Source organism: Botrytis fragariae (genome assembly GCF_013461495.1).
Source record: "Botrytis fragariae strain BVB16 chromosome Unknown tig00000006, whole genome shotgun sequence".
Lineage (NCBI taxonomy): Eukaryota > Fungi > Ascomycota > Leotiomycetes > Helotiales > Sclerotiniaceae > Botrytis > Botrytis fragariae.
In genome coordinates this window covers 2712042-2738376 of record NW_023500988.1, presented here as the reverse complement: position 1 = coordinate 2738376, position 26335 = coordinate 2712042, and the positions used below count along the sequence as shown (strand labels likewise).

Here is a 26335-nt window from a genome sequence, read left to right as displayed (position 1 = left end):
TGCCCTAAAACTCCCTAAGATATCAAGCCTATGACATGCGATGGCAGGCTTGGCATAATATATGTGAGAAGCAATTCACGCTACTTTGTACCAATGCAACAGATGCAAGTGAAAAAAGCAAGGTGAATCACTGAAGATATGCTCCACCTCTAGGAAAATTTGAAGCCCAAATTAGATTTTTTTGATGTGCGACTCTGTGATATGTGCTAGTGTGTGATCGTCGCTGGTTTGATTTTCATTGCGGTGTTGATCGATTGTTGGGATGAAACAGAGTGTTTATTTGCGACAGGTGGATTGACGTTAGGAGAGAAAAGATAGACTGATTACGACATAGGTCTGTTTGTTTCAAACTGTAAAAGTAATTATCGCGGGGATCATCCATTGAAATCTAGAAATTTGATTACTTTTTCGTTTCCTTCCGGGATGGGGAAATGGTATCTTCGCTGCGCTATGCTATGATGTTCTGCTAATCTATCCCTTTCAAACTTTCTTCTAAAATTATAACTGTATATCCAATCAACAATTTACAAGCAAAGATTAATAGCTCTACAACTCCACTGCTACCAGTACGCACTTCAAACATGATTCCTCTTTATTGTCATCTGAAAATTATTGACTCTCCTTCCACCTTCGATATGTCTCATCCTCACCCTTCTTTGCGGGCTTCATCTTCCTCAACCTAACACCCCATCTCTTTCTCCACTTGTTCCCCGCCCGCTTTATCCTCTTTCGCGGATAATTAACAGGACTTTCACCACCCGCAAAGATCGCAGCATCATATAAGAATGCCCCGAAGATAGCACCCAGAATTGGCGCACACCAATTTCCCCATATCCAATATACATCAGTGAAGAGGTCTTCTCCATAGCCAAGTGCTAGGAGCGCAAGTCTTGGACCAAGATCTCGAGAGGGGTTCAAAGCAGCGCCAGTATTGTAACCAAAAGCCATACTGAGAACGACGATCACGAGTCCCATCACAAAGGCTGACATACCAGCTCCTGGAGGCGCGTTCATGTCGTCTCCTAGTGCTAGGACTGCGACTGCTAGGATGGCGGTTCCGACGAATTCGGTGAAGAATGATGTACTAGCGTTAATCCAGGCATACCTGGGGTATGTAATAAAAGCTCCCATGGTATCGCCGGTTTTCAGGTTGGTCCCTCCATATTCGACGATGTTGGTTTGGTAGAGACCGAATGCAATCAACGCTGCGATGAACGCTCCTAGTATCTGTGCAAGAATATACATTGGTACTTTGCGGAGAGGAAAACCTCGATATATCCAGAGCATTATGGAAATGGCAGGGTTAAGATGAGCTCCGGAAATACCACCAGCAATGTAGATACCAAGCATTGATGCCAAACCCCAAGCCCAATCGGTAGTAGCTTCGTTTCCTGCAGGTGATGAATTTTTGCCTGATGTTACCACCACTAGATCCGCACAAAACCCGAGTGTAAGTTGGCAAGTGACCTAGAAACTTGTCAGCAGGGAAAAGAGTTTGTTTTAAATGAAGAAGTACTCACGGCCAACAACTCCGCAAGTGGTTCTCGAAATCGTAATCGTATAACGGACCAGTGTGTATGAAGATTGTGAATCTCATCATCGTAATTAGGATCGTATGCGACCAACGGTATCTCTTGGCTAACCCATTCTCCATCTAGGTCATCCGGGCCCGCAACTTCCGTTGTTACAGACCCTTGATCATCATGGTCCGAAAGATTAGGGAAAGGCTCATTCTGTGAGTGTTGCGAATTCTGCGAAGGTCGACCATCAAAAGAGAGGGGAGGGCGTGTTGGAGGACGTTCTGGAGATGCCGTGTCTGTGTTTGTCGGTTTATCGGCTAGATCCTCTTCTTCAATAACCTGTGACGGAGCAGTCAATGGCTGCTGCTGCGATGTCGTACTTTGTAAATTTGTCGGCGAAACCAACCCATGTGCTTCCATGAGGTTGTTTTCACGTTGTTGTCTAGCATTTTGAAGTGCGGTTGAGATTCTGGACAATTTGAGGGTTGGTTCGATCCTACCTTGTTCTAAATCTAAATCCGCCTGGGTTTGAGGCTGCTGCTGCTGCTGCTGCTGCTGGGCCATGTTGATTTCCGTGCGTGACGGAATCATACCTGGACGTACCACACGGGGTAAAGGCTTGGCCAAACCCCATACTGGCCTTACATTCTCGGGTTGAACATAAGCAGGGTTTAGATGGGCGTACCCTGGATCAACGTAGGGCTGGTTCTGCATCATGGTTTCGATTGGTGCAGGCCCAGCCAATGTAAAGTTATCTCCGCCTCCAACATCGGCCCCTGAGGTTACGGCTTCTAATGCAACAGTTGGTCTTCTTCGGATGGAGGCTCCTCGTTGACGACTTGTCGTGCTCCTGCGTGGACGGAGACCTGAAGCTTGAGTGCGATCGGAAACGCCGCTAGGACGAGGTTCTCTCTCCGTAGTAGGAGGAACGGCTCCTCGTTCAGGAATGGAACGCATTCTATCTCCACTTTCTCCAGAAAGAATCGAGGTCCCTCTCCTTAAAACTTGTCTCCTTGAAGATAGATCATTATTTTGAGGCACCTGGCCAGTCAGAGTTCGTCCGCGTCTTCGGGTATCTGGTGAAAGTTGATTCCGCCGTGTGGGTAGTGTATCGAATCTTTTCAGAGGCTTGACCCCCTGTTCGCCTGTAGATTGTGCTCGACTGGATCCAGCTACTGGACTCAACTCACGTGGCGTCTCCTCTCTCGTACTAGGTAGATTTGGCAGACTAGTCATTCCATGCTCATGTTCATTATTTCGTCCTCCACCAGCCTCTATGCTGCTCGTGGGCTTAATCTCTTCGTCCGCCATGGCCTATTACTAATCAAGCTCACCACAGATGAAATTTCAACGTAAGGGGTGATTATGCTGTGGCACTCGACTAATGCCGTAAATCGCAAACAAATAGAGTTTTATAACAATAACATTACTAATGAATGCAAAAAACAGAAGAAAAGAGGAAATCAAAAGAATGCAGATCTGGAGATTGTACGAACCATATGATATCCCAATTCTGCACCGCGGACAGATTTTGGACCGGCATTTAAACTTTTCACCAAGCTTTTCTGACGCCTCAGCGAGGATCCGCCGTAAATCCACAACTTTGTAGACCGAAAGGGCCTCGAGTGCTGTGAGAAAGGGGTCAAGCATCATCGCGAGCGATATTATTCCATGTGAAATTCCACTTTTCTGAGTATTTATGGAACGTTTATGAGCGAAATGTCGGGAGATTCAAGGAATACTGATGTTGTGAGGTGGTAGGTGGAGCTTTTATTTCGTCAGTTCATCAAAACCAAAATGTTCTAGGTCATATGTGGAATGGTATTGTCAGGGGATTAGACAAAAATTGTCGAATCACGTGTTGAGATGTTATCTATCTTCGAGATTTGATCGGGAATTCGGAACTTTTGTAGGGGCTCAAGGATTCAAAAAGCATCCAAAAGAAAATTTCAGATCTCAACGTCATTTTGTTAGTGCTGAGAGTACTATCTATCTCGTTTCTACCCAGAGACGGGAATATTCTTTTAGCCCTCATTGTCCTAAAAGAAAAAAACATGTTTGGCGCGTCTTCTACAGACAATTCCTTCGTTTCCGAACTGTCCGAACTGGCGAGCAACCGACTGGCTAACAACTCGTTGGTGACCTAAATGTAGATTGTGCATATTGTGAAACATTGGACCTGCATTAAACAATCCATCTTCGATCCAATCCAAGGCCAAATACCTCGTTACTCGTAACCTGTAGGATCGTCGCTCTATTTCCTCGTATTCCCGCCCGATAGAGCTCTTCAAGTCAAACCAACCGAGTCGCCAAATTTTCTCGACATTAATTGCGCCCCATAACTCCACGATCAAAACTCCATGGCCTACATCATAGATATCCTCCAAGTTTTCACGAAACACCCACACTCTTACAGGCCTCTGCCAAATCGGGTATCTCGTCAGCACTCTTACTCGCACCACCCCATTTAATGGTCCCCATCTCATCTGTGGCCCAGCTTCCACCCACCACCCATCGATTCCCACTCGGATCAACCTCTCTTCCCCAATTCCCCTCCTGTTTCCCCAGTTTCTGTCGTGCAATCTCGGTCCATGGATTCAGCAAATGCCACGTCGTGCTTACTCCCAATCCCCAATTGGCATAGATTTCCCGATCTTCATCGACGACTACTTGAACTGACCATGCTCCCCCAACTTGCTGCACCCATTTATCCGTTGCTTCCTTGGAGTTGTGAGATATGGCGATGAAGTGTAAGTTCTGATGTTTATTGGCTAAGCGACGGAGTTCGATGAAGGTCTTTTCTGCAACTGAATGGGAAAGGGTTAGCCTTGAGACCAGTCTGATTCTCCAAATTTTTATTGACGAGAACGGGTAACACGGCTCATAAATCACAATACGACGACTAATCAGCAAACTCACAAGCACATCCACAGCACCTCAAAAACACGAGCACGCAAGCCTTCCCATCCCCCATGGGTAAGATCAATTTCCCTGTGTTTGGCGCCTTCGTTCCCACTATCGGTGCAGGGGCAACTTCTACTATCGCCGGTGGTGGATTTCCCCATGATTTCCAACTCTTTGGGACATTGACCTCTGAAGTCATATTTGAGAAAGTGTCTCCCCACGTGGCATTGCTGTTTCCAGACTTAGGGTTGATGGATTTCTGGTCGCCATTATCGAGATTTGTGATTGAAAAGTTGGAGAGAGTGTTTGATGGGAGACCAGCTTTGCGAAGGGCAATCTTGGTGGTGAGTTTACTGAACATAGTTTAGATTGATGAAGAGGAGGCTGTGGTTGGGTGTCGTATAGTGGCTCACGACACTATCGTGGTGGGACAAAAATGATACAAACTGGACTGGAAATTACAAGTCAAGAATTGCATGAGGTAGATATACATCCATCCATACGTCTCGGTCAAATACAGACAAGTGCAAAGTACTCCTTCGTACAAACTCTCAGGCTTGCATGAAACTCCAAGTTGTCGCAGGTCCGCTCAGACCTGGGCGTGTTTGCGTTGCTATGATATCACGTGAGACAAGCACGTTTTTTCGTTCATTCAAACTTGTTTATCGTTACCAGTATCGATTTATTATGCTTGGCTAGTCAAGAACCAACGTATAGCAGGGGTTTTGACGAAAGCGGTTTTGTCAGAATCGAGAGAGATCACTTAAGTCGTAAGTCCATTGCATGGAAAGCGGTTTCTCTCCCCTTTCCGAGAATGATCACTTTCGACAATAAATCTAAAGTATGTGGTCCGCCCATAAAGCTTGGAACAGAGAGCGGAGACTCTGCAGAAGGTGTGGTGGTGACACTGTCAATATCAACAGAATGGATCAGAAGTTACGAGTAGTATGATGTTGATTAGTTGGCAGGATAGGGCACGAGCGTGCCCTCTCCCTATCCCAGGACTCCTCATCAGTTCGAAACGGCTTCATGATATCATACCATAGCTGCATACTTATATGATGCATGATGCAATGATACTCAAAAAGCTGACCGCTGTATTACATATTGGAATAGAAATGACTTCTTGATTGGTGACTAGTGTCCAGAAGCTCTTCACTGCCATTTGTGGTAGTTCGTACCTCAGTATTACCACAGTGCTTCAGACTTGAGGAATTTCTATGCTTCGATGTTTACTCTTATCAGATTGTCTTCTGATGTATGGTCTTTCGTTTATGTATGGCCAGGTTGTGTAAATCGTGAGGAGATCTGGGCTGATACGCAGTGAAACATGAAGAAACAGGTAAGCCAATATCAGGCGGCTTAACGGTGTGTGAGGTTGAGCAACAGGAAATAAGTATTTGAGCAGCCGCCCCTTCCTCGGGCTTAGCTTTGCTATACATACAAGTAGGACAACCATCATTACTGCATTGGTGTGGTCAGAGACAGTGATTATATTGAGGCGGGCGAAGTTCTCAAATGGGTAGCAGATTCTCACGCCTGAAGTCTCAAAGTTTACTTCCTTCTTTCAACTCTAAATAAAGATCAAAAAGGCATCATTTCGCAATCCTGAGATCACGATCAAAGGGAAAAAAATATGCCACAGTCACCAGATAGTGCTTGTGTTTCTGGCTGCTTGAATCATGATGGTAACAATAACATACGTGCGAAACTCGTTGCATGACCAAGATCGCCAACAGCGGTACATCATCAAGCGCCTGTTTTTGATATTTCATCCCGAGCCTTTCTATCACACCAACACCCTTAGACCTACCTAAATGGCCAACCAGTCCTCAAGCTGCAACTTCTTTCTCACTAGCTACTATATTTCATATATTGTTAGATGTAATATTATTAGCACTGTCCACGTTGTTTCTTCTTTTTGGACTTATAATTTACCATGAGGATCAAGTTCCTATCGCCGAGTTCCCGCGCGAGACCGACGCAATCATATTATATGGTTTTAACTGGCAGTATGCCTTTCCTGCAGTTTCTACCTATCATATCGTGGTTTTCTATCGTGAACGCAATATTCATGTCATCCGTCATGGGTCCGCCGACTACCAAATCTGGCCCTGCTGATATATGGGGTAATGTCAAGATTCCTTATGTCGAGAGGTATGAAAATGGCTCAACGCCTGACAGTAAAGGATGGTTTTCAGTCAACTCCGCCAACAGCATTTACTCATCACTGGCGGGAGTACCAATTTCTGGTCTAGATTCCTTATCTGTCGACTCAAGTTACACTATGAACTTAGAATCAACATCTCTATACCTTGATTGTCCAGTGCTACACGACTCATCCCAGAGGATGCCTAGCAATGTAGCGCGCTTTGCTCACAGCGGACTGGATGACCATGTTTCGTTCCGAGGACTTCTCGGCCCCTTGCCTAATGTCGTCGATCCAGTCGGGGCAACGGAGAGCGGCGCTCCGATTTGGTCCTTTGACAATAACATTGAGAGAGTCAATCTGGACCCGACTTATCTTACTCCACGAGCGTTTACTTATTTCTCATGGGGACCCACCGCTGGTTCCAACTGCACCATCACATCTACATACGTTGAAGTAGCTGTTACATGTCGCTCATCATAAACCTGTGTGATCACCAAAATACGCCGCTCCAGACTCTCACGTCCGCCTCCTGCTTACTCGCTTCTCGAAACCAAGATGAAGCCGTTTCTCAATCCATCGGGAACGAACAATAACTGGTGGCTGTTCTCTGCCCATTTCGTCAACTCAATAAATGACTACGGAGTATCCGACACTACTGCTATTCAGGGTTACCTTCTCAATCCGGGTGATCCTCTGTCGTCTTCCATGGGCATTAATGGAGTGCATTTTAAGCCGCCGATTGTTACCAATGATGTCTATGCCGAGCGGCTTGGTCAATTAATGAACACTTACTGGGCTTGTATGAATGGATTACGTGCGATTTCCAGTGGCATGACTGACTACAACGACCGCTGTCATGCCAGGTGCAAACTTGAGTGACGAGAATGTTGTCCGGGTCAACTCCTCCTCGGCCGATGTTGTCCGTAGCGGAAGTATCGAAGTGATCAATGCCACATCGGCCGGGTGATAGCTCTATTAGCCGCATCCACGGTACTAATTCTAGCCTCTCTAGTAAACCCCATCATCCGATTTTTCCTCGCCCAAGGCCCGGACATTGATTCGAATATTAGCAGTTTGGCAACAAGGAACAATCCATGCATTACGCTACCAATGGGAAATCTCTAGGTGCATCAGAGAGATCAAGGTTGTTAAGAGATATGAGGGTTATGTTTGGGGAAGTGAATGGCACTAGAGAAATTGGGAAATTGGCGATAGCTAGTTGTGGGAATGGCGAGGGGCTACAACCACGAGCTATGCGTGCCAAAAAAGGGAGGCTCTATAGAGAGGCCGAATCAAAAACCATGATTTCACTCCCGATTAGTCAATCAACTTAAATATTCGTCCTTCTTATTGCCATTTTTTCTGTCACAGCTTTACTTCAACTCCTTACTCTCTTCTACTCTTGCTTTCCATAATATATACCTCCCAGCCACTCTATAGAGATACCGGATAGCTACACACACACTCGTGATCTTCATACAGTATTCTATTGCATCCAAAAATTTCAGCGGCAAACTGGTATATAGCAATCCTCCATCATTGATAAGATTTCCATAAACAACGACATGAGCCAGAGCTTCCAAGCAAAACCTTCAAATCGATATACCTCAAATTAGCGACCTCAATCTGGCAGCATATAGGATGATCTGATCACTTACACTCCTCCAATGACAAACATGGTTGAAGCAATTCCAAACTTCCTTTTCCTCTCCATCTTCAAACCCCGCGAGCTCCAAATTGCGGCCCCCCAAAGCATGAATTCGTTCAAAAACACAAATATTGTCGAGGTAGCAAGCCAAATGTTCCAATACGAAGAACTTATTGACCCAATACATCTATCAGAAGTTGGCATAAATGTGCAATTCGCTTCCCCATCTTTGTTCATTAGACATGGCTTGCATATAACATCAAGCGTCGAATAGATTGCCAATAAGAGGAATTGATTCAACATATAGATCAAGAAGGAGAGGAAGGTTCAAAGTTTGAGTGGAAGATTTATACTGTCGAAATTGTGCACATAGTGGATGTAGAGAAGAAATTTCAAGCCGAATATTTGACTAGTGATTGTTGTTACATAGCTCGCATGCTTCATCTGGTATTAGCACATAAGAACGATCATTTCTGAGTAACCAGTACTGGTCCAGGGACTGAAACTCTCTCTTGAAATAGATTGCAAGACGAATGCAAGTATTAAAAAATTGTTTGGGCGTTTGGCTTACCAGATTCCGGCTACTCATATGCTGTTCCTCACTGGTGAGATCTCCAAGTCAAATAAAGTGTATATTTCTGGACGAACCCATTACTATGGACATGAGGAACATCAACCATACCAGTAAATACAGCAATTTATCTTGCCAATATGAATATATGTTAGAAAATTTCCATTTACATGCCATCAGCGGGGTCAAACGAGGGAAACATACAGTCGCCTGACCCCATGAATATATAGTTGCATTCACTAGGAAAGCAAGCATAAAGAATCAAGCTAGACAATATAATGATTGAAGGCGCTGCATGTCCAATTATCTTTATAATTTGTTGATTCATTGTCATTTGGAAGGCTGGGGGTGCTGAAGTGATATAGAAATGGCGAAAGATTTGAGCCTGACGTATGTCCAGGAAATTATATTTGGGTTGGTGGGTGAGAAATGGGGGAAAAGATAGTAGGAAAGTTCATTGTCTTCTGGGAACCTCAAGGATTAAGTGAAAGATGCGAGGATGATAATATATGCAAATGATGTAGTGATAGTGATCTAATTGGCCACTCTCTCCGGTATATGCATGTAATATCGAAACAGGATTCACTCAAAAAAAGATCGTAATATTCAGAACCCCCGTGCGGCTCCGCCTAGTTGTGGCATACCAAATTGACTTTCAATCCTTTCTAACATGAAGTAAAGATAAAGAACATATCGTTCGAGATTTCATGAATTGTTATTTGAGAATTTAATGCTTTAAAGTCCGCCATTCTAGTTTGAACAATTATAAATCATTAGTTGATTGTAGACACAGATTTGTTTGGTGTATTCTGAAAAGTGCTACGACTAAACGGAGCCGCAAGCCATTATTCTTTCCATGGAAAAATCATTCATAATTTCAAACAAATTATCCGTATATTTAAACCTTATATACTCTAATAAATTCTACCCTAAAATTAAAAATTAAACTCAATAAACATTCAGTGCCTCTCTCAGATTCGCCATCCACATATATGGCTGAGATAGTCCATCACTACTCCCCGCATCAAAGTACTCCCATCCATTAACACCTCCAAAATTGGGATATTTATTTCTCAAACTTTTGATCGTGTTCTTAAGCGTATTGATCGGAACCCATCCACTTGCGTCATTTCTTGCAGCCGAAGCTAGCATTACTACTCTCGAGGGATCCCAGCCAGCGCCGATAATAGCGTCATAATCATTAGTGTTTCCTGTAGAACCCCAACCATTGGTGAATTGAGCGTTGTAAAACGATATCATCGGTGTGCCGGTGTCTGGATCTCGTGCTTGGGCGTCGAGATCAGAATAGGAAAACCCCGAGAGACTTCCGCCATGAGATAGAGCTGAAGCTACTGGTGACATCGTTATGTCAAAGTCGGGACCCATGTCGCTGTAAAGCTGTTTGATTAGACGAAGAGCTACAGTGATATCCACGAATTGCTCAACGTCAATGTCTATACCATTGAGATTGTATTTCCTGATGAAATTATTGAGGAGAGGGTCGTAGTATTGGTGGAACTTGAGAAGTATCAGCAATGCATATAAGACAAAGATTATGGAGTGTCAAGCTACATCGTCGTCATCTCCAGTAAAATAGTTCCAAGTTCCCGGAGCAGCGCCACCCATCATACACGATACCTTTATCCCTGCTGCTTGAAGAGCCTCTACCTGATCCCATAACTCATCGTACATTGGAGCATCGGGAGAATCGTCATTCAAATGAATGTCCCCTGGTGTACTCATGACATGCAAGGCAGCAAGGATGACGTGAGTTGGTAGGATATCTTCACCTAATAGAGGTAAGAGAGATAGATTTGTATCTTTATTGTATTCGTCGTGATAAGTTTGAACGTACACAGCTAGCCGTGGAGTTGTGGCTACATCACTGGTAGAGTTATGAGCAGCTTGTGGGACGATTGGAATCGCTTGAATTAGGGGCAGGAGTGAAACAGAAAGGAGTTTAAGAAACTTCATCTTGAAGGATGGGTGATATCATGTCAAGCCATTCGATCAATTGAGGAAAACTTCAACCTTTAAGAATACCTTCACATTTACCAAGTGATACTTTTTGCAAACATGTTGGTCTAATTCCACAGTAACATTGAAAAAGGCTCGTGAGTGACCCCTGTGACTGAAACCATTCATTGGTATCTGTACATCGCCGCCTCTATCATTGTATAAGCGCGCAAGAAAACAGAAAGAAATCCATCCCCTCCATCGATAGAATGAAATGTTAAATATGAAAATCATCAAATGACTTTCAAAGGATACTTTCTATAGATTAAATCGCACAAATGGAGATTTAAATTCAGCCATGAGGAGGGAACCAGGTGTCACCAAGTCTTCTCTTGGTCATCAAAGATTGCACCCGATATCCAAACATCGAGGCATGAACACTGAATAAAGCAAACGAACTGAACAGCATGACTGACTAAGCCGAGCTATTTTCACAAGACCCGCCGAGACTAATAAGCATGTGTGAGATGAGGTTTCATTTTCGGGGTTTGGGGCTCTATTTAAGGCCAGCGCTTGCTAGATGGATACTACCTTGCCCCTCCTTACTCTTTTGGGACAGTATGGAAAGTTCACGCTTGAGAAAAATGCACGAGAGTGCACAAACTAGTCTCATGCTTCTGTCGCATGTTGGAGATCACTCGTTGAAAAAGACTGTTTTTGATAGGGCTTTGACAGTTGCACCGCCTGATATACACCCTTAGGAAGAATGATCGCTTTTTCGGGATGTACTATCATAGAAAATGCTTGGCAAGGCGCTCATGTGTTGCCTTTATCTCCTGTTGCAACGACACTAGGGCACAAATCCAACTTAGTAGCACAAAAACGAAATAATGGAAAGATTTACCACGTTAGTTTTGGGTAAAAGATACCAGAGCAAACAGTTGCTAGAATGGGAGAACTTGAGCTTGATGAGACCAAAGTTGTCGCCAAAGAGGCTTTTATTGGGGATAGGGGAGTTGCTCATCATCAGAACTTTCAGAAACTGCAACCATCTGCTAATGTGATGGATGAATGAAGTTCATCTTGATTGCTCGAATGAACCGTAAGTTGACAATGAAAGGTGCCAACACATTTCATCTTGTCTCGCAAATACCGTCCGATAATTGCTACAACCAACAGTGACAACACAACAAAAATGGTCCCTCTCATTGTACGAGTCTGCCATGGACAACTTGGTAGATTCTCAGAAAGAATAAATTGCATGAACATGAGATTTTATTCTTTGGTAGGTGAAAATGGTGAAGAGGAAGAAAGAGAAAAAGAATGATCTCCGTAAACTACCCAACGCTAAAGCTTCGACCAAGCTTCCCGCATCACAACCACAATCGACTACGTCAAGATCTACATTAGGACTTTTATATCAAAAAGTATTTGATCCAAGACCACCTCCAATTTTTGATTTTGGACTTTTCAATCCTGCATATTTACCTTTAGTTCCTGAACACCATATCAAAATGTCAATTGATAACGCAAAAGTTTTGAAAACAGAGCCATTGGTAGGGTATTCTCTTCATGCACCCTGAATGACCAGAACCATTTGAAATACTGACTCCATAGCAGGACCCTGCCAAGGCAAAATGGACAAAACTTGTGTTGTAGGTGTTGATATGCTTAATCTAAGCTGCCAAAATCATTGCAGCTGATACATTTGCGAACATTCAGATCAACGTATCGCGATCCCCGAGGAAAAGTTCGTGATTGGGAACATGCGGAACGATCTACTCGACCGAAGTCATCTGAGATAGACGGTGTTGGAATTGTTGCCATAATACAAAAAGAGACCGGTATGCAAGGATATCTGGATCAAACTACACTTGGGCCCAAATAATGTTAATACCAGTGGAACTCAGGCCCGGAATTAGTTTTACAGAAGCAATACCGACCACCGTTAGATAAAGTAGTGATCGAAGTACCCGCCGGACTTATTGATGAGGGGGAAACTGCAGAGGAAGCAGCTTTAAGAGAATTGAAAGAAGAGACTGGTTATGTTGGAGTCTTGAGTGAGAGTACACCCATAATGTTTAATGGTAACCTCCTCTCATTTTGCTTTCACTCACATAGAAACTTCCACTAATACATGTCCTCACAGATCCAGGATTTTGCAATACGAACCTCAAAATGGTACATGTTACGATCGATATGTCTGATTCAGCCAACCAGAATCTAGTGCCCGAACTCGAAGAGAACGAATTTATTGAAGTATTCACTTTACCTCTAAAGGATTTATGGGAGACGTGTAAAAAATGGGAGAAAGAAGGATATGCGATCGATGCCCGAGTAGGAACTTTGGCTGAGGGCATTGAAGTTGCTAGGACACTGAATTTATTCTCAAAATAAGGCACGAGCAAGATGGTACGATAGATAGATGAATATAATAATAATATACGGTAAATGTAGTGTAGATACATATGTAGGAATGCTGCTTAGGTATTCAAGGTGATATCGTTGAATTCAGAAGCTATCATTTCGTGCATGTGATTCTAAAGTTTCATAGCTTTCCTGTTCGCTTCAACCCGTCATAGAGAGCCCAAGCAGTCAAAGCCTTACTGTCCCTCGCGCCCTCCTTCCACAAATCCTCCAGTTTCACTAGTTTTAGTGTAATCTTTTCACCCTCATCCCTCAACCCCGTAAGCTTCCCTGTAGTCTTCTTCAACTCCCCCCTTGAGATCTTCTTCTCATGCAAGAAGACTTGGATATACTCATCACAACCCCCGGCACTAGGAAACATTGCCCTCGGTAACACTTCTCCCTCTTTATCCGCTCCGTCACCAATGGCCAGTTCGCTCAAGTTCGTCAATTGATCTGCCGGTATTGTCCAGCCCAGCTCCTCTTCAATTTCCTTTGCAGCTGCACCTTTGAATGTTCCATTATCAACCATACCGGCTGGTAACTCAATAAATGCCAAACTCCCTGAAGCAGGTCGAGGTTGAACAGTCATCACAACCCATCTTTCCTCGTCAGGTTTCTTGGCGTCTTCGGGTTGAACAATGACCAACATTCCAACACTTGGGCCTCGGAGGAAGATATCCCCGGGCAGAGACTCGCCTGCTTCATTTATGATTTTACTGCTGATCTTGATAAAACCGATGCGCTTGCCCCAGCGGTCGAGTGATTGAATTTTAACAGAGCGGAGCTGATAGGGATCGGAATGAAAGGGGTGATCAGAGGATTTGCCTTGTAGAGCGAGAGATTCGGTTAGGCGATGATGCCATGACTGTGAAGGAAGACCATGTTAGTAAATATCTCAGAGAGGGGTAATGGAAAGAGGGGGGCAGTGATGTATACTTTAAAGGCTGGAAAATTTAATAATTCATCCTTGGTGATACCTTCACAAAGTGTAACCTCTACATTACTATCTTTGATTTGGAAAGTAGACATTCTGATAGCAGTAGTTTGGTATCCTCTCTGATGGAAGCTAGAGAATGATGGAAAGAGCCTTCTGAAGATGAGTGATGTAATTGAGGATTTCAAGGTGATTTTATGCATACGGAGTACAACCTTTGTACTTTATAGCTACCAGTAGTTTGGAGGTAAACCGATCCATTACTACGAAATCTGCCGAACATATTGAGTGGAATGTAATGATCGATGACGCCCAAGCAAGGAAAGAGGTAGGTGGTAGGTAGCCTTGCAGCCTCCCCATGCGCCACCGAGGCTGTGGCTGTGCCGCAACCTAACATGATCCTCTTCAATTGATATTTTACCTCCAAAGTACCTATAGCTATACATCATTTCCATATCATATTAATATTATTTTGTGTCTTAAAGTGCTATCACATTGATACCAGGACTCAGAATATACAGCAAGAATAGATTCAATAGTGGTTGAAAAATCATCGCCTCCCTCATACCTACACGCAATGTGAAAATTCTATAGCTTCTCAATGCATCCAACTATTGGGCCTCGCCTCTTTCATCATGAGGTCAGAGTATGGCCAAATCCAACGATGAAGGGGTGGCCTTCGCTAATATTACCTCAGTGCCATAGTTGGCTACTTGTTGGTTTAGTATTGTTGCTGCGTGGGCCAACATAAATTCCTATTATCATAGTAGTTGCTTAGCTTTTTGTCAGCCAATTTCGAGAGCTCAAGCGCGGAATCCAGATGATATGTTGTAGTTCAGGTTTGATTTAGGACCGGAGGATTGAATTTTCTGTAATTTGAGGCTGAAGCTCCCAACAAGACAGCAGTTGCTGATGTTGGTGTATCGCAATGTAGGTTTGAAGGCGGCATAGGCGGTGCAAGCTTCTCATCGTATCATAAACGCACCGTATTTCCATTCTCTTTCTTTCTTTTATTGGGTTTGGTAATTTTATTCATTTTCATCTAGCAAATTTGCTGTATTTCATAATGGCTGCATCAAAGACTTTAAAGTCACGAGCAGTATCATTGATTTTAGCCTCCCTCTTTATTCCTCTTGCATCAGCAGGTTCTAATGCAATATCTCTTCAATGGTCAAACAGAAGTTACGGCCCTGACGGACCGTGGCAAGCAGTTTCTATTGATATCGGCACACCTACTCAAGCTATTGACCTACTTCCAGGTGGGACATGGACAGCTAATATCCTAAGCACTTCAATTTGTTCTAATTCTTCAGGTTGCTCAGCATCGAAAGCTGGACTTTTTGATAGGCATGCTTCCACTTCTTATACTCAAATCAATAATACTGGTGTCATTGCCAATACTACATTCGCAAACCGGGCCGGTGCATTACCCATTTTATCAGGCGCCGCTTACATAGGACTTGATACCTTGACAATTTCCAATGGAATTGATAGTGACACTATCGATAATTTTGAACTTCTTGTCATTGAGAATGCTGTCCAAACTTTATCAAACGGAACAGCATACGCACCTCAAGTCGGAACCCTTGCTCTAGGTGCCCCAGACATTAATCAGACATTCTCTTCAAATCTTACCGGGCAGTTCCTCTCATCTGGCTTATACTCCCATGCTAGGATTCCGTCGAATTCATTTGGCTTGCATATTGGTTCTGCTTCGATGGGTATTCCTGGAAGTTTGGTACTTGGAGGATACGATCAATCTCGAGTTTTGACGCCCGTCACTACGCAAAAGGGCTACAATGGTACATTCCCCATGTCACTAGTTGACATTTCAATCGATACTATTGATGGATACTCTCCTTTGAACTTCAATACCACTAAATCTGGACTTCTTTTCAATAATTCAACTTCCGCCGCATCTAATGGCTTACTAGCGGTGAACGTCGATCCTTCAGTTCCATATCTCTACCTCCCAACATCAGCTTGCGACATACTTGCCTCTTTCCTCCCCATAACATACAACGAAAATCTAGATCTCTACCTCTGGAACACTACATCTCCACTCTACAAACCTATCATCTCATCGCCCACCTACCTCGCCTTCACATTCTCTAACCCAGACTCAGAAAATCAGAATACTCAAACCTCAATCAAAATTCCCTTCTCCCTCCTTTCACTTTCGTTAACAAACCCCCTATCTAACGCTTCTGATTCTGTTCCCTATTTCCCCTGCCAACCATCCCCACTCCCCTCCGGCTCTTGGGCTCTCGGCCGTGCGTTTCTTCAAGCTGCTTTTTTGGGAACCGTCTGGACTGGTTCATCAAATATCACTTCTTCCCAAGGCATTGCATTTTTCCTAGCTCAAGCGCCGGGTCCTGGTATCCCCGATGAGAAACTAGTTGACCTTCAACCTGAATCTACTTCCCTCAATGCCTCAACCACCATATGGAAAGACACCTGGTCGTCTCATTGGACGCCCCTCACTACCCCTCTAGATCTTTTCTCGTCATCGTTCCCCTCGTCTCAATTCTCCGCCCCATCTTCTTCATCTTCGTCTTCCAACACTGGTTTACCTACTGCACAAATGGTAGGAATCTCCGTCGGTAGCGCCACAGCTTTTATATTTCTTTTGGCAGTGATTTTCTGGATTTGCAGACGCAAAGCCAACATAGCACGAGCAAATAAAGAAAAAGAAAAGGAAGAAGCGATTTCACGCGAAATGGAAAAGAAGGAGAGGGAGAGACAGGGTATCGATCTGGGTTGGATTAAGTTGGAAGATGATCCTTAATTTATGTGATGATCTTGTATGAGGAAATATAATGGAAATACAATGGGAGTTTTAGGTTTAGCGTTGGGATTACATTACTGTCACTATAATAAAGCTGGTTTGTATTTAACTGCAGGCCAAACTTCTCAGCTGTTCAGTTGCATGAAAATAAATGTGTGGTGCTAGCCAAAATAGAACTTATGAGATGTAGAGAACTTTGTTTGCATGGTTGGCGACACGTTTCGTCCTTGAAGGAATGTAATTTTGCATTTTGTAAGACATCCATCTTCCCATCCATGTCTCACCTCTCGATATTGGATAGAGCATCCCAGCTACGAATGCTTGATACAACTTACCACGGCACAGCCTTTGGTCCCGTAACATCCCGCCACTGCCCATCCGTCTTCACTTGTTCTTTCCTCGTCTCCTTATTCTCTCTCTCAAGCCTATCCGCCTCCTCTTCAACTTTCCTTTCCCACCTCTTCCCCATCTTCGTCTTACTAAACCCCCATTTCCCTACCCACCACAAACTACTCATGCCCAAAACTCCTATGATTCCCGTAGGCGCAACAACCCATCCTATTCCCGTCGCAAAACTTCCAATGGTAGTAGCAGATAGCGCTGCGACGATAGAACCCACAACTGCGTACTTGGCATATCGGATAACACGCCAGAATATAAAGACAGTTATCGAGTGAAGTGCCCGGAGAAGAGCGCGTGTACGAAATCGAACGGGTTTTGGAGAGGTAGGGGAACTGGGAGAGACAAGGTATTGTATATTTTGGGTGATAGAAGTGAGAGCGCTGGAACTGCGGAGTTGAGCGGTTCGTTCTGTTGCAGTGAGGGACTGTGATTGAGGTGAGGTAGATGGGGGTGTGGGTTCGTCAATCGTATTACCCCTTGAAGGCGACATGCTTGCGGTTATATTGTAAAGGGGAGTTTTTTTGGTGATTGTATTTGCATTGAAAATGCAGCCTTTTGTCGTACAAATGAATTATTTGTGATACGTCATTGATGGTTAAGCTGATGGTCTGTGCGTTCGCGACTTCCTTTCTAAACCTCACCTCCAATCCCTCTTACTCTACATGCTCCTTGCGATATTAATTTCATAAGTATCAGGATCTGTTTATTGATCCACATGATAGCAATCCTCTAAAAATGCAAGCAAGACTGATCATCACGTATCAGTGCGAGTGCGGGCTGGAATATTGTTCAAATCCGAGAGTCTATAGATAGGAAGATGAGATTCCAGCTGCGATCAACGATGGAAATGGCGGGAATCTATTTGAGCTACGCGGCGTGTAGAGTACCAAGTAAAGTAAAACATGGTTGCTATCATACTGCCTGTACTTCACGGCGAATGCAGGTTAGAATAGACTGGGCGGTTGATAAATCGCCATCTACTTGCTTTTATGAGCTTTGAAGAGCGCTGCATTAACTTCCAGTTGATTCTTGCAAATATTATTGAGCTGCAATATGCAAATTTCCGGACTTTCGAACTCTGCAAAGCTCTAGACCATTGTGAAACCTACACGATCGCATACATCAGACGAAAGGGGGGCGAGAATCAAGACATGCAGAGTATTGACAAGAAGAAGGCTGATGGTAGAACTTGATGAAAGACGGACTACTTGTCCATCGAATGTTTTGACAAACAATGAGAAACGGGGCATTCTTGCTCGGCATGAGACTTCGAGTTTGAGAAACTGCATCTCTCTTTATGCTCTTGTTTTCGTGTGGTCTCATGCGAACACAGAATTGCGAGAAAACTATTCACGGATTATAGTTGGACTGCGGCCATGACTGCATTCTCGACAATACGGTTATTGGTTGACATTACGACCGTTGCAGTACGGTTCATGACACCAAGGCTACATAATCATCTTTTTGACTTTCAGGATATCCTACTTAAATCACATGCAAAGTGCAATGAAAGATATTATTCTTGTCAGAACAAAGATGTTTGAAGCCGATCATCCAAACCGCAGGCCACAGCGAAACTCAGAGCATACCAACAAAAACACAGGCTCGGACGCCTCACAAATGCCTCCAAGGAATGATTGTATACATCGACTAACCCAAAGCTCACAGCCAAGCGAACAATTTCTCTTGAGGTCCCGGGAGCGTGAAGTCGAACAAGTCCATGAGGAAAATTCGACAGGGTGCTTGTGCCTCGTTCTCGCAAAATTTCCGCATTTTCATTGGTCAAAGTATTAATTTCTGGTTCTCTATCCATGCATTTGCTAAATTTTGCAAGAAAAAAAGAACGACGGTTGGCGGGGGATCAATTTGCATACGATCTCTGGCACAAACCACGGGAGGAACTCGACGAATCACCTGTAAAAAAGGGATGTCCCTGTTGTAAAAGTTTTTGCAAATGTCCTGGGGCATGGAGCCGGTGGCTTGGATGGGGAGGCACTTGAGAATTCCAGCTGGTTATAGTACCTACTTGTACTGTTTCCAATAGCACGGTAAATCACAAAGCAACTACTTGAGATTGAGCTTGAGAGGCGGAGCGGCGGGGCGGAAAAGCGTGCGCTGCGCGGAACAGCTACGTACTTGAGGATTAGTCCAAGCAATGCCCTCGGAAGAAATTGCCAAATACACATTCAATGCTCGTCTAACTTGAGCGTCATATATTGTGTGAATACAGTTTATTCCTAAATTTAGTACTCCTGTATGATAGATTGATAGTTGATAGAAATCAACTATGTGGAAAAAGATGATCGGAGATCAACCGTCAGGTGAACGCAGTCAAAATAATTTGAAACCTGTACCCTGTGCGTTGTTGTTTGTACAGCACGCATATAATTCATATCTCATCAGGAGCCAATTAACGGCTCGGTCCCCAAGTCTTTTTATACTCTAGTCCAATCACCGTTTACCCACTGGGTCCCTTTCTTTAGCGAGTGGACCACGTATATAAACAGCATCCCCTTGCAACAAAATCGTCTAGAAAACTGAAACTGTGCAACAACAATTTCGACACAATGCATTCTTCTCAGCTGTCCAAAGTTAATCTCTCGAGTGTTAAATCATGACGCATACACTTCATAAATTCCACAATGTTCGCTCTCAGATTCAGAAGTGCGGGGAAAGAACACCTGACAGGCAAGGGATGCACGGAACTTACTCACAAGTTTTCCCCGCACATGATTTACCATCACCTTGACAATCCACTCATCCCATGGGCATGATTCCAGGAGTCAACCATTTTGCGACAGCAACGACGACGACGATATGGCAAAATCATGACACGAGGATGGGATTCAAGGAGCTCCGGAGAGCATCGCCATGTTCATCGCTACGCCAGCTATATATCGAATCTCAGCGCGGGAACTGCGGAGATAGGTATACGCCAACTTTACGTCGTGTCAAGAGTTTTTACAATCCACCTAAGGACTTTGCACTTGTTTTCGCAATGTCGTTTTTGAATCATAAAGATTCGATGGTCGAGGTAAAAATTGATACGTCAAATTTCGTGATTACAGTTGAGGTCCCATTGCGAATACATAATCCTTACCAGTCAGTGCCGATGGGGAAAATTCTAGAAAGGAGGAATTAGAGTGTCCGGAATGCGGTAGAGAGTTTATGGGGGAGTACGGAGTGGAGGATCTGGCATGGCATTTCAATAATGTGCATTGGAAGAGGAGGGTTGAGAGAAAAAAATGCTTGAGTATGGGTTAGGAAACTGATAAAACGAATCGACTATTTCAAAAAAAAATATGGAAACATGAATTCCAGAATACCTTGGATCGAGATTGGCATTGGTAATCAGCGGTTCTTTACGATTTTCACTATCCGAAACCATGACTTGTGGAGTCTACTTCCCCCCACAGGAATAGAAGGCACGAATCTTCGTCCTTCACACCTGTTATCAGTGAAAGTACTACAGAAACGCTGATTTTCCGCCTTAAATCCAATCACTCTTACACCAGCTTACGCGCATACATATTAATACATTAATATAGTTTCAATAGTTTGAGCTCCATTGTATTACTTTTGATGTCGAATATTGAACAGTGTATCTTTTCTTACACAAAAACACCGCATCTTGAGAGACTTGGATCTTGCAGAAGACGGGCCATTTACGACCATGGGCGGGAATGCCGCATCTACTCTCGCTGAAAATAAAATGCAGTATCGGTCAAATTCGGGTAAAATGATGGATGATATTGCGGGTGAGGATAGGCTAGATGAAGGTGTCTCTGAAAAACGATGTGGCCGTTCAGGCTGTCCCAATCGATTCAAAAAAGATGGTTTCAGTTGCAAGGAATGCCAGTCGAAGATGTACTGCAGTATGTATTTCCGTGATTAGCCAGACACCGAAGCTGAACATCTTTAGGTAAAGTATGCGCAGAGAGACATTGGCCGGAACACAAACTTACTTGCGAGCATCTTAACTATGTTCTGAGCATCGACATGTATCTCCAGAGACATCACGACAATCGGCCTGGTCGTATCATGTCCTGTCCAGCAAGAGCCACCTTTGAGGACTTTTACCAAGCACTCAGCCTCTCCGTGCCTTGTTTTCAACCTATATACCGCTTTGACATTTTTGACAGGAGCCAGATGAATGGTCCAATTAACCATTATCCACGACCTGAAAAGATTATCACGGGACCGAACCTGAACTCTAATATATCAGATCGTCACCATGATCTACTACCATTACTAGAAGACAGTCGACGGATATCCCTTATTGATATTTTATGCGAACGCCCATATGAACAGAGCCAAAAGATTATTCATTACACATGTCGAGACCCCAGGAGTCAGAAATACTGGCAGTATATGATCTTATTCATGGAAAGAGCACCAATCTCTCCATTTCTGATTATTTGGAGTGGTGCTTCTCGATGTATAGAGGATTATGGTAAAGGCCAAAATTGTGTGACCTTGAGACTTGCATATGAAGCCTCTGAGCCGACGGAAGAACAGAGAAAGTTGCTGTCTTGGTACGAATCAATCGAAGACTCGAAGGCTAGCAGAGAAGGAACCAACCAAGCTCTGAGCCGTATCCGAACTTCCATGCGTCCCTCCAATATCCATTCTTCCTATAACGAAGCAGAAAGCTTTCCCTAGTTGCAAATCATTATTCGATCCAGAAAAAATGGAAGAGAAGTATTCATATTTCATTTTAATTCGGCGAAAAGGGAGTGAGAGAAAGACCATGCAAGTCAAACCTGTGACGGTGATAAGTACAAGGCCTATGATGTATATACAGGATATGCAAACTTCAAAGGAGTAAGAGCATTGAGTATGAGTCAATATACACAGCTCAATAAAATCATTCCATCCCATTATTACGTCTTGCTTTAGATCTTGCCTCGAAAGTGGATTGCTGGTTGTTTGATTGTCCAATTGGTAATTCAGAATCGCCAAATCTCATCAGAGCTGTAGAGCGAGGTTGGTGAAGACGGTGCATATCCTAAAAGCGGGGTAAGATTTACTGCAAAACCACGTGGACGTCAAGTTCAAATTCAAGTTCAATCCTCCACATGGACACCTTGAAATTCTCAGATATGGTCATTGCTTTGCACTCATAAATCATCACCAACATGCTTCGAGAGGGTCTCGAGTATGATAAACGATGACAAGAAACGGAAATAATTTTGAATTGAATCTTTAACCTCTGATTTGCGAATGGGATTTCCGTTCTGAGTACCTGATCAAACTGGAATCTCGATGGTATCATTCTCAACATAGTCCTCCATTCGACTTTTCTTCCACTCTTCGATCATGTCAGAAGCTTGTTTCCAATCATCAATATTGAACTTTTTTAAATCGTAGGGTTAGTATTATCTACCAAAGGGAGATCTCGCAATCCTAATCATCTACGTTGATTGGAGGAAGAGGAAGAGAAAATATGAGGTTTCATATTTGCGAAAAAAGCAAATGATGATGTTTGATTGACCTCTGAAGTGAAAATTTAAGAATGAGAGTATCAGAGTATTGTTTGTTTGCAGAAATCAATCTTCAAGTTGGAAAATCCACCATTTATATTCACGTTCAATGTACCATCCAATGAAAGAAAAATTGATGGTAATTGCCCACGCAGCTGGACACCAGACTAGTTAGGAGTGGTGGCTGCAATTCATAGCTGAACAGTGCATAGCAAACAGAAAAGCTTAGTGTTACTCAGCCAACAAGTATTGAATGTTGTGCTACATACTGGATTCTCAAAATGAGGGGTAGGTCCAATTGAAATTAACCACATGAAGTTCTCATTACTCGAATATGTTTTTGATGAGGGGCTGGCTGATATTCTGACGAATTCTTCATGAAAGCTAAGCAAAACTCATGTTGTTCGCAATTCAACATCAATTCAGTCTTAACTGAAAATCCCATCAGAGATCGCTGCTGATAATAACTTTCTAGATTGAATTTTGATCTTTCTTCTCAGAACCTTTTCTCAGAAATTTTGATGACTTCCTCATTCAAAACATGTCTGGAAGTATATCTGATCTGCATCGATACTTGGCATTAATCAGATTCCAGAAGAAGGCTGAGATTTATGAGTATACATATGCATGACATGCATGAAATTTCTGGCAAAATGTGGGGGTTAGCTATGTTGTGAGACCCCGTAATCTATACAATCTTGATCTTATTTAAGAATGAGGGGCGCTAGTTTTCAGCTGCGGGATTCAGGATTCCGACACGACCGTCATATCGGATGTCGAATTCCTCAAACCGTGGTTGACATTGCATGATTGATATGGCGTTTGTTCATTATATGATTTCATAAGGTGACACTTAGAAATGGTAATGGGAACTCTAGCGGGATCTTTCTGCTGAACACAACGATTCAAACAGGAATAAGTTAATAGGCTATCATGCTGAATCTTCCGAACCTCCATATACCTGATTTTTCACGCGGACAACTTGATGCAGTGTACTCGCACTATATCAATTCTCCATTAATGAATATGACATTGGGGGAAGATCCTTGCTCGGAGAGAATGGCTAGGCTCCTTCTACATTCAAGTATTCATTTAATCTTTAATGCGCTAATATGCCACAGGCAGAGAGAAAGGGGGTTTGGCGGTATCTTGGTTTAGACTATTCAATGTACAATTCTAATCTGCAACTACAGCTCTGTCGGCATGCATGGTGGAACGTACACAATAGAAATTAGATTGAAATCCCAGGAGGTTGCCAAACACAAGCGCTGCACTGAAGATAAATAAATTCCCTACAAGATTCAAGCCTTCCCAATCTCCGTTCATCGAACAGGCTGGCTGCTACGGAATCCGGATTACTTTAATACAAACATCTCATTAGAGCCAGAACTCCCCCTGGAGTGTTCCCTGGCAGTAAAGAGAGATCATACGAAAAGACCAAAAAGGTTGTCAAGCAAGCACTAAGTTACAACGATATTCAATCTGTCTGCCTCGTCAGCCAAATTATCAAAGATTAGAGAGAGCGTATGCTAGACAATCCCAATGCAAACGATTGTCGTGCCTCCACCAGGGTGGTAACATGGCACACGAAAAGGTCAACAAAAGCGACTTGTCTCAGGGCGAATCATTGGACGCCGGCTTCGAACGCAGTTCATATCGAGCAAGTCTCTTTGATTTTTTTGCTTCTGGTTCCTCATGGTAAGCCCTCATATTTGGATTGGGGGGGAAACTAACAATCTTTCCAGATTTGTGGATGATGGCGGCGAAGAAGCCAACTGCCAAAATATCCATTTGTCACCAACTATCATGACGGTGAAGCGATTTTGCAGAAAGAGATCTATAAGATTCTACCAAATTTCACTTATGCAGACGGCGTACCGGAAAGATTTGAGGGAACTGCCGAGACTATTGCTGAGATCTTCACCATCACCAGGGAGTCAGACCCTGCCACTAAGCGGTTCTAGGATCACCAATGTGAGAGATAGAGATGTTATCTTCGACTCAGTGCGTATTCAACCACCGGTCCTTGCCCTTAACCACTCTAACGGCTTCCCAGTTCTCGAGGCCTATCAATCTGTATTTGACGTGTACTGTTTAGACTCGGAATCGTTAGATCGGCATGTGTACTACTTGTACCCTTACTGCCACATGTACTGAAATCTATCATTGGGACCTGAGAGTTACGATTTGAAATTTCGAAAAACGACAATGCTTGCCACTGACAAACAACAGGCAGCGTGATGTTAGCAGTATAGAGTAGCCAGGTGCCAAGACTAATCGACTAGAGAAAGGTTTGGCACGGTTTGAGATTCAAGATAGACTCCATTAAACCAATAAAAGAGTGAATATTTAATCAGATGGATCCCATATTCAATAAACTCCTGTATAAACTGGTTACAGGACGAGATACTACCCCACTGTAGTCAGATAGTCAGATAGCATACCATAGTTATTAGCTAGAAAGAGATGACGTTATGGATGAGATGATCTTATAGATATTGGACGTGCTAAGAAAGTTTATGAAAGTACAAAAATCCCGGAAGCTTTTTTGAGATTCAGGGTGGTCTTCAGAAGCAATGTATTACGAAAGATTCTCTTTGATCAAAGCTTTGAAACAAAAGTGATTTTGGGCGAATTAGAATGGGTCTCTTTTTTTGGAGGCGAGAATCAAAAGCAAGGACTCGGATACAACGAGTTCCGATTCGTTAGAAATACGAAGTGTCAAACGAGGTCTGGCCAGCAAAAATGTAAGCGACGTTCCGATCTAAGCACGTGTTGATCAGAACGTCTCGGGTTCGTTTACCGAGCTTGCTGATAGGTTGAGATAAGAAAAAGAACGGATACTTGGAGCCGCTCAGATGTGAGAAATGAAATTTGCTGGCCGAGCTGCCTAGCAAGCCCGACAAGGCGAAACTTGAAGTTTTCATTTTGATCTATGCCTTATAGCGTTGTATAACGATTGATTTTTGGAAGAGCAGAATAGCTTTACAATACCTGATCATCAGCTTTGCGAAACTGCTAAACATCATTTTAGCTGAGATTTTCTTCAAATCCGAACGAAAGAAGACTGCCATTCCAACAAAAAACAGATACGGAGTAGATGCCGCTATTCCCATTGCGCTAGTCAGTACTGAGTAAAACTTGACGATCGGACCCATGCTTACTCCGAAATCCCATCTCATTCCTCCACTTACAAACATGGGCTTGTTCCCCAACAAAGTGACTGCAGTGCTGTCTACAATCCAATTAGTATATAGACAATGCTGACAATTCCCACGTAAGGTTCTTCTCTCTTTTACCCTCTTTCTGCCAATTTAAGGTAAATCCGTCTCTTTCACGTATCCAATATCATTTTTGCCCACAAACGGAAACGGGAATCGTTTTCACGCCGTGTAAGATTTTCCTACTTGTCCTTTTCGCCGCACCCTTACGTTTTGCTCTTTTCTCGTATATCGATATTTTCAAGCCTTTTACTTGTTGAGTCAGTCCCCGGACACTCTCTATCGTCTGGCTTTCTATCATCCCATAAACTGAGGGACAACCTTCATCGACATTTTATCCTCGCACC

General features: G+C 43.4%; 14 protein-coding genes across 14 annotated transcripts; 9 read left to right on the top strand and 5 right to left on the bottom strand.

Annotated features, from left to right (window-relative positions):
- Positions 1–609: 609 nt before the first annotated feature.
- Bfra_002005 (putative mip transporter protein) lies at positions 610–2831 on the bottom strand (the record flags this gene model as incomplete). Its single annotated transcript, XM_037332430.1, has 2 exons — positions 610–1467; positions 1521–2831. The coding sequence occupies 2 exons, from the start codon at positions 2829–2831 to the stop codon at positions 610–612; spliced, it is 2169 nt and encodes a 722-aa protein (XP_037196584.1).
- A 1080-nt stretch (positions 2832–3911) lies between these two features.
- On the bottom strand, positions 3912–4785 carry Bfra_002004 (putative alkyl hydroperoxide reductase subunit c thiol specific antioxidant protein; the record flags this gene model as incomplete). The annotated part of the gene is made up of 2 exons (XM_037332429.1): positions 3912–4327; positions 4440–4785. The coding sequence occupies 2 exons, from the start codon at positions 4783–4785 to the stop codon at positions 3912–3914; spliced, it is 762 nt and encodes a 253-aa protein (XP_037196583.1).
- A 1725-nt stretch (positions 4786–6510) lies between these two features.
- Bfra_002003 (uncharacterized protein) lies at positions 6511–7056 on the top strand (the record flags this gene model as incomplete). The annotated part of the gene is made up of 1 exon (XM_037332428.1): positions 6511–7056. The coding sequence occupies one exon, from the start codon at positions 6511–6513 to the stop codon at positions 7054–7056; it is 546 nt and encodes a 181-aa protein (XP_037196582.1).
- A 75-nt stretch (positions 7057–7131) lies between these two features.
- On the top strand, positions 7132–7543 carry Bfra_002002 (uncharacterized protein; the record flags this gene model as incomplete). The annotated part of the gene is made up of 2 exons (XM_037332427.1): positions 7132–7375; positions 7440–7543. 2 exons carry the CDS (start codon positions 7132–7134, stop codon positions 7541–7543), a joined length of 348 nt encoding a protein of 115 aa, XP_037196581.1.
- A 2200-nt stretch (positions 7544–9743) lies between these two features.
- On the bottom strand, positions 9744–10769 carry Bfra_002001 (putative class iii protein; the record flags this gene model as incomplete). The annotated part of the gene is made up of 2 exons (XM_037332426.1): positions 9744–10313; positions 10368–10769. 2 exons carry the CDS (start codon positions 10767–10769, stop codon positions 9744–9746), a joined length of 972 nt encoding a protein of 323 aa, XP_037196580.1.
- Positions 10770–12046: 1277 nt separating this feature from the next.
- On the top strand, positions 12047–13148 carry Bfra_002000 (putative adp-ribose pyrophosphatase protein; the record flags this gene model as incomplete). Its single annotated transcript, XM_037332425.1, has 5 exons — positions 12047–12307; positions 12372–12406; positions 12474–12595; positions 12662–12838; positions 12901–13148. The coding sequence occupies 5 exons, from the start codon at positions 12047–12049 to the stop codon at positions 13146–13148; spliced, it is 843 nt and encodes a 280-aa protein (XP_037196579.1).
- Positions 13149–13299: 151 nt separating this feature from the next.
- Positions 13300–14189, bottom strand: Bfra_001999 (putative nudix domain-containing protein; the record flags this gene model as incomplete). The annotated part of the gene is made up of 2 exons (XM_037332424.1): positions 13300–14025; positions 14097–14189. The coding sequence occupies 2 exons, from the start codon at positions 14187–14189 to the stop codon at positions 13300–13302; spliced, it is 819 nt and encodes a 272-aa protein (XP_037196578.1).
- Positions 14190–15160: 971 nt separating this feature from the next.
- On the top strand, positions 15161–16882 carry Bfra_001998 (putative aspartic-type endopeptidase protein; the record flags this gene model as incomplete). Its single annotated transcript, XM_037332423.1, has 1 exon — positions 15161–16882. The coding sequence occupies one exon, from the start codon at positions 15161–15163 to the stop codon at positions 16880–16882; it is 1722 nt and encodes a 573-aa protein (XP_037196577.1).
- A 331-nt stretch (positions 16883–17213) lies between these two features.
- Bfra_001997 (uncharacterized protein) lies at positions 17214–17774 on the bottom strand (the record flags this gene model as incomplete). The annotated part of the gene is made up of 1 exon (XM_037332422.1): positions 17214–17774. One exon carries the CDS (start codon positions 17772–17774, stop codon positions 17214–17216), a length of 561 nt encoding a protein of 186 aa, XP_037196576.1.
- Positions 17775–18131: 357 nt separating this feature from the next.
- On the top strand, positions 18132–18477 carry Bfra_001996 (uncharacterized protein; the record flags this gene model as incomplete). Its single annotated transcript, XM_037332421.1, is given in 2 exon segments — positions 18132–18227; positions 18238–18477. 2 exon segments carry the CDS (start codon positions 18132–18134, stop codon positions 18475–18477), a joined length of 336 nt encoding a protein of 111 aa, XP_037196575.1.
- Positions 18478–18778: 301 nt separating this feature from the next.
- On the top strand, positions 18779–19284 carry Bfra_001995 (uncharacterized protein; the record flags this gene model as incomplete). Its single annotated transcript, XM_037332420.1, has 2 exons — positions 18779–19071; positions 19119–19284. The coding sequence occupies 2 exons, from the start codon at positions 18779–18781 to the stop codon at positions 19282–19284; spliced, it is 459 nt and encodes a 152-aa protein (XP_037196574.1).
- A 764-nt stretch (positions 19285–20048) lies between these two features.
- On the top strand, positions 20049–21946 carry Bfra_001994ia (putative u1biquitin-specific peptidase protein; the record flags this gene model as incomplete). Its single annotated transcript, XM_037332419.1, has 3 exons — positions 20049–20386; positions 20885–21159; positions 21207–21946. 3 exons carry the CDS (start codon positions 20049–20051, stop codon positions 21944–21946), a joined length of 1353 nt encoding a protein of 450 aa, XP_037196573.1.
- Positions 21947–24346: 2400 nt separating this feature from the next.
- Bfra_001993 (uncharacterized protein) lies at positions 24347–24731 on the top strand (the record flags this gene model as incomplete). Its single annotated transcript, XM_037332418.1, has 2 exons — positions 24347–24465; positions 24539–24731. The coding sequence occupies 2 exons, from the start codon at positions 24347–24349 to the stop codon at positions 24729–24731; spliced, it is 312 nt and encodes a 103-aa protein (XP_037196572.1).
- Positions 24732–25264: 533 nt separating this feature from the next.
- On the top strand, positions 25265–25905 carry Bfra_001992 (uncharacterized protein; the record flags this gene model as incomplete). Its single annotated transcript, XM_037332417.1, has 3 exons — positions 25265–25514; positions 25537–25560; positions 25802–25905. Coding segments are annotated over 3 exons (378 nt in total), but the record flags the coding sequence as incomplete, so codon positions are not given.
- Between the last annotated feature and the right edge of the window lie 430 nt (positions 25906–26335).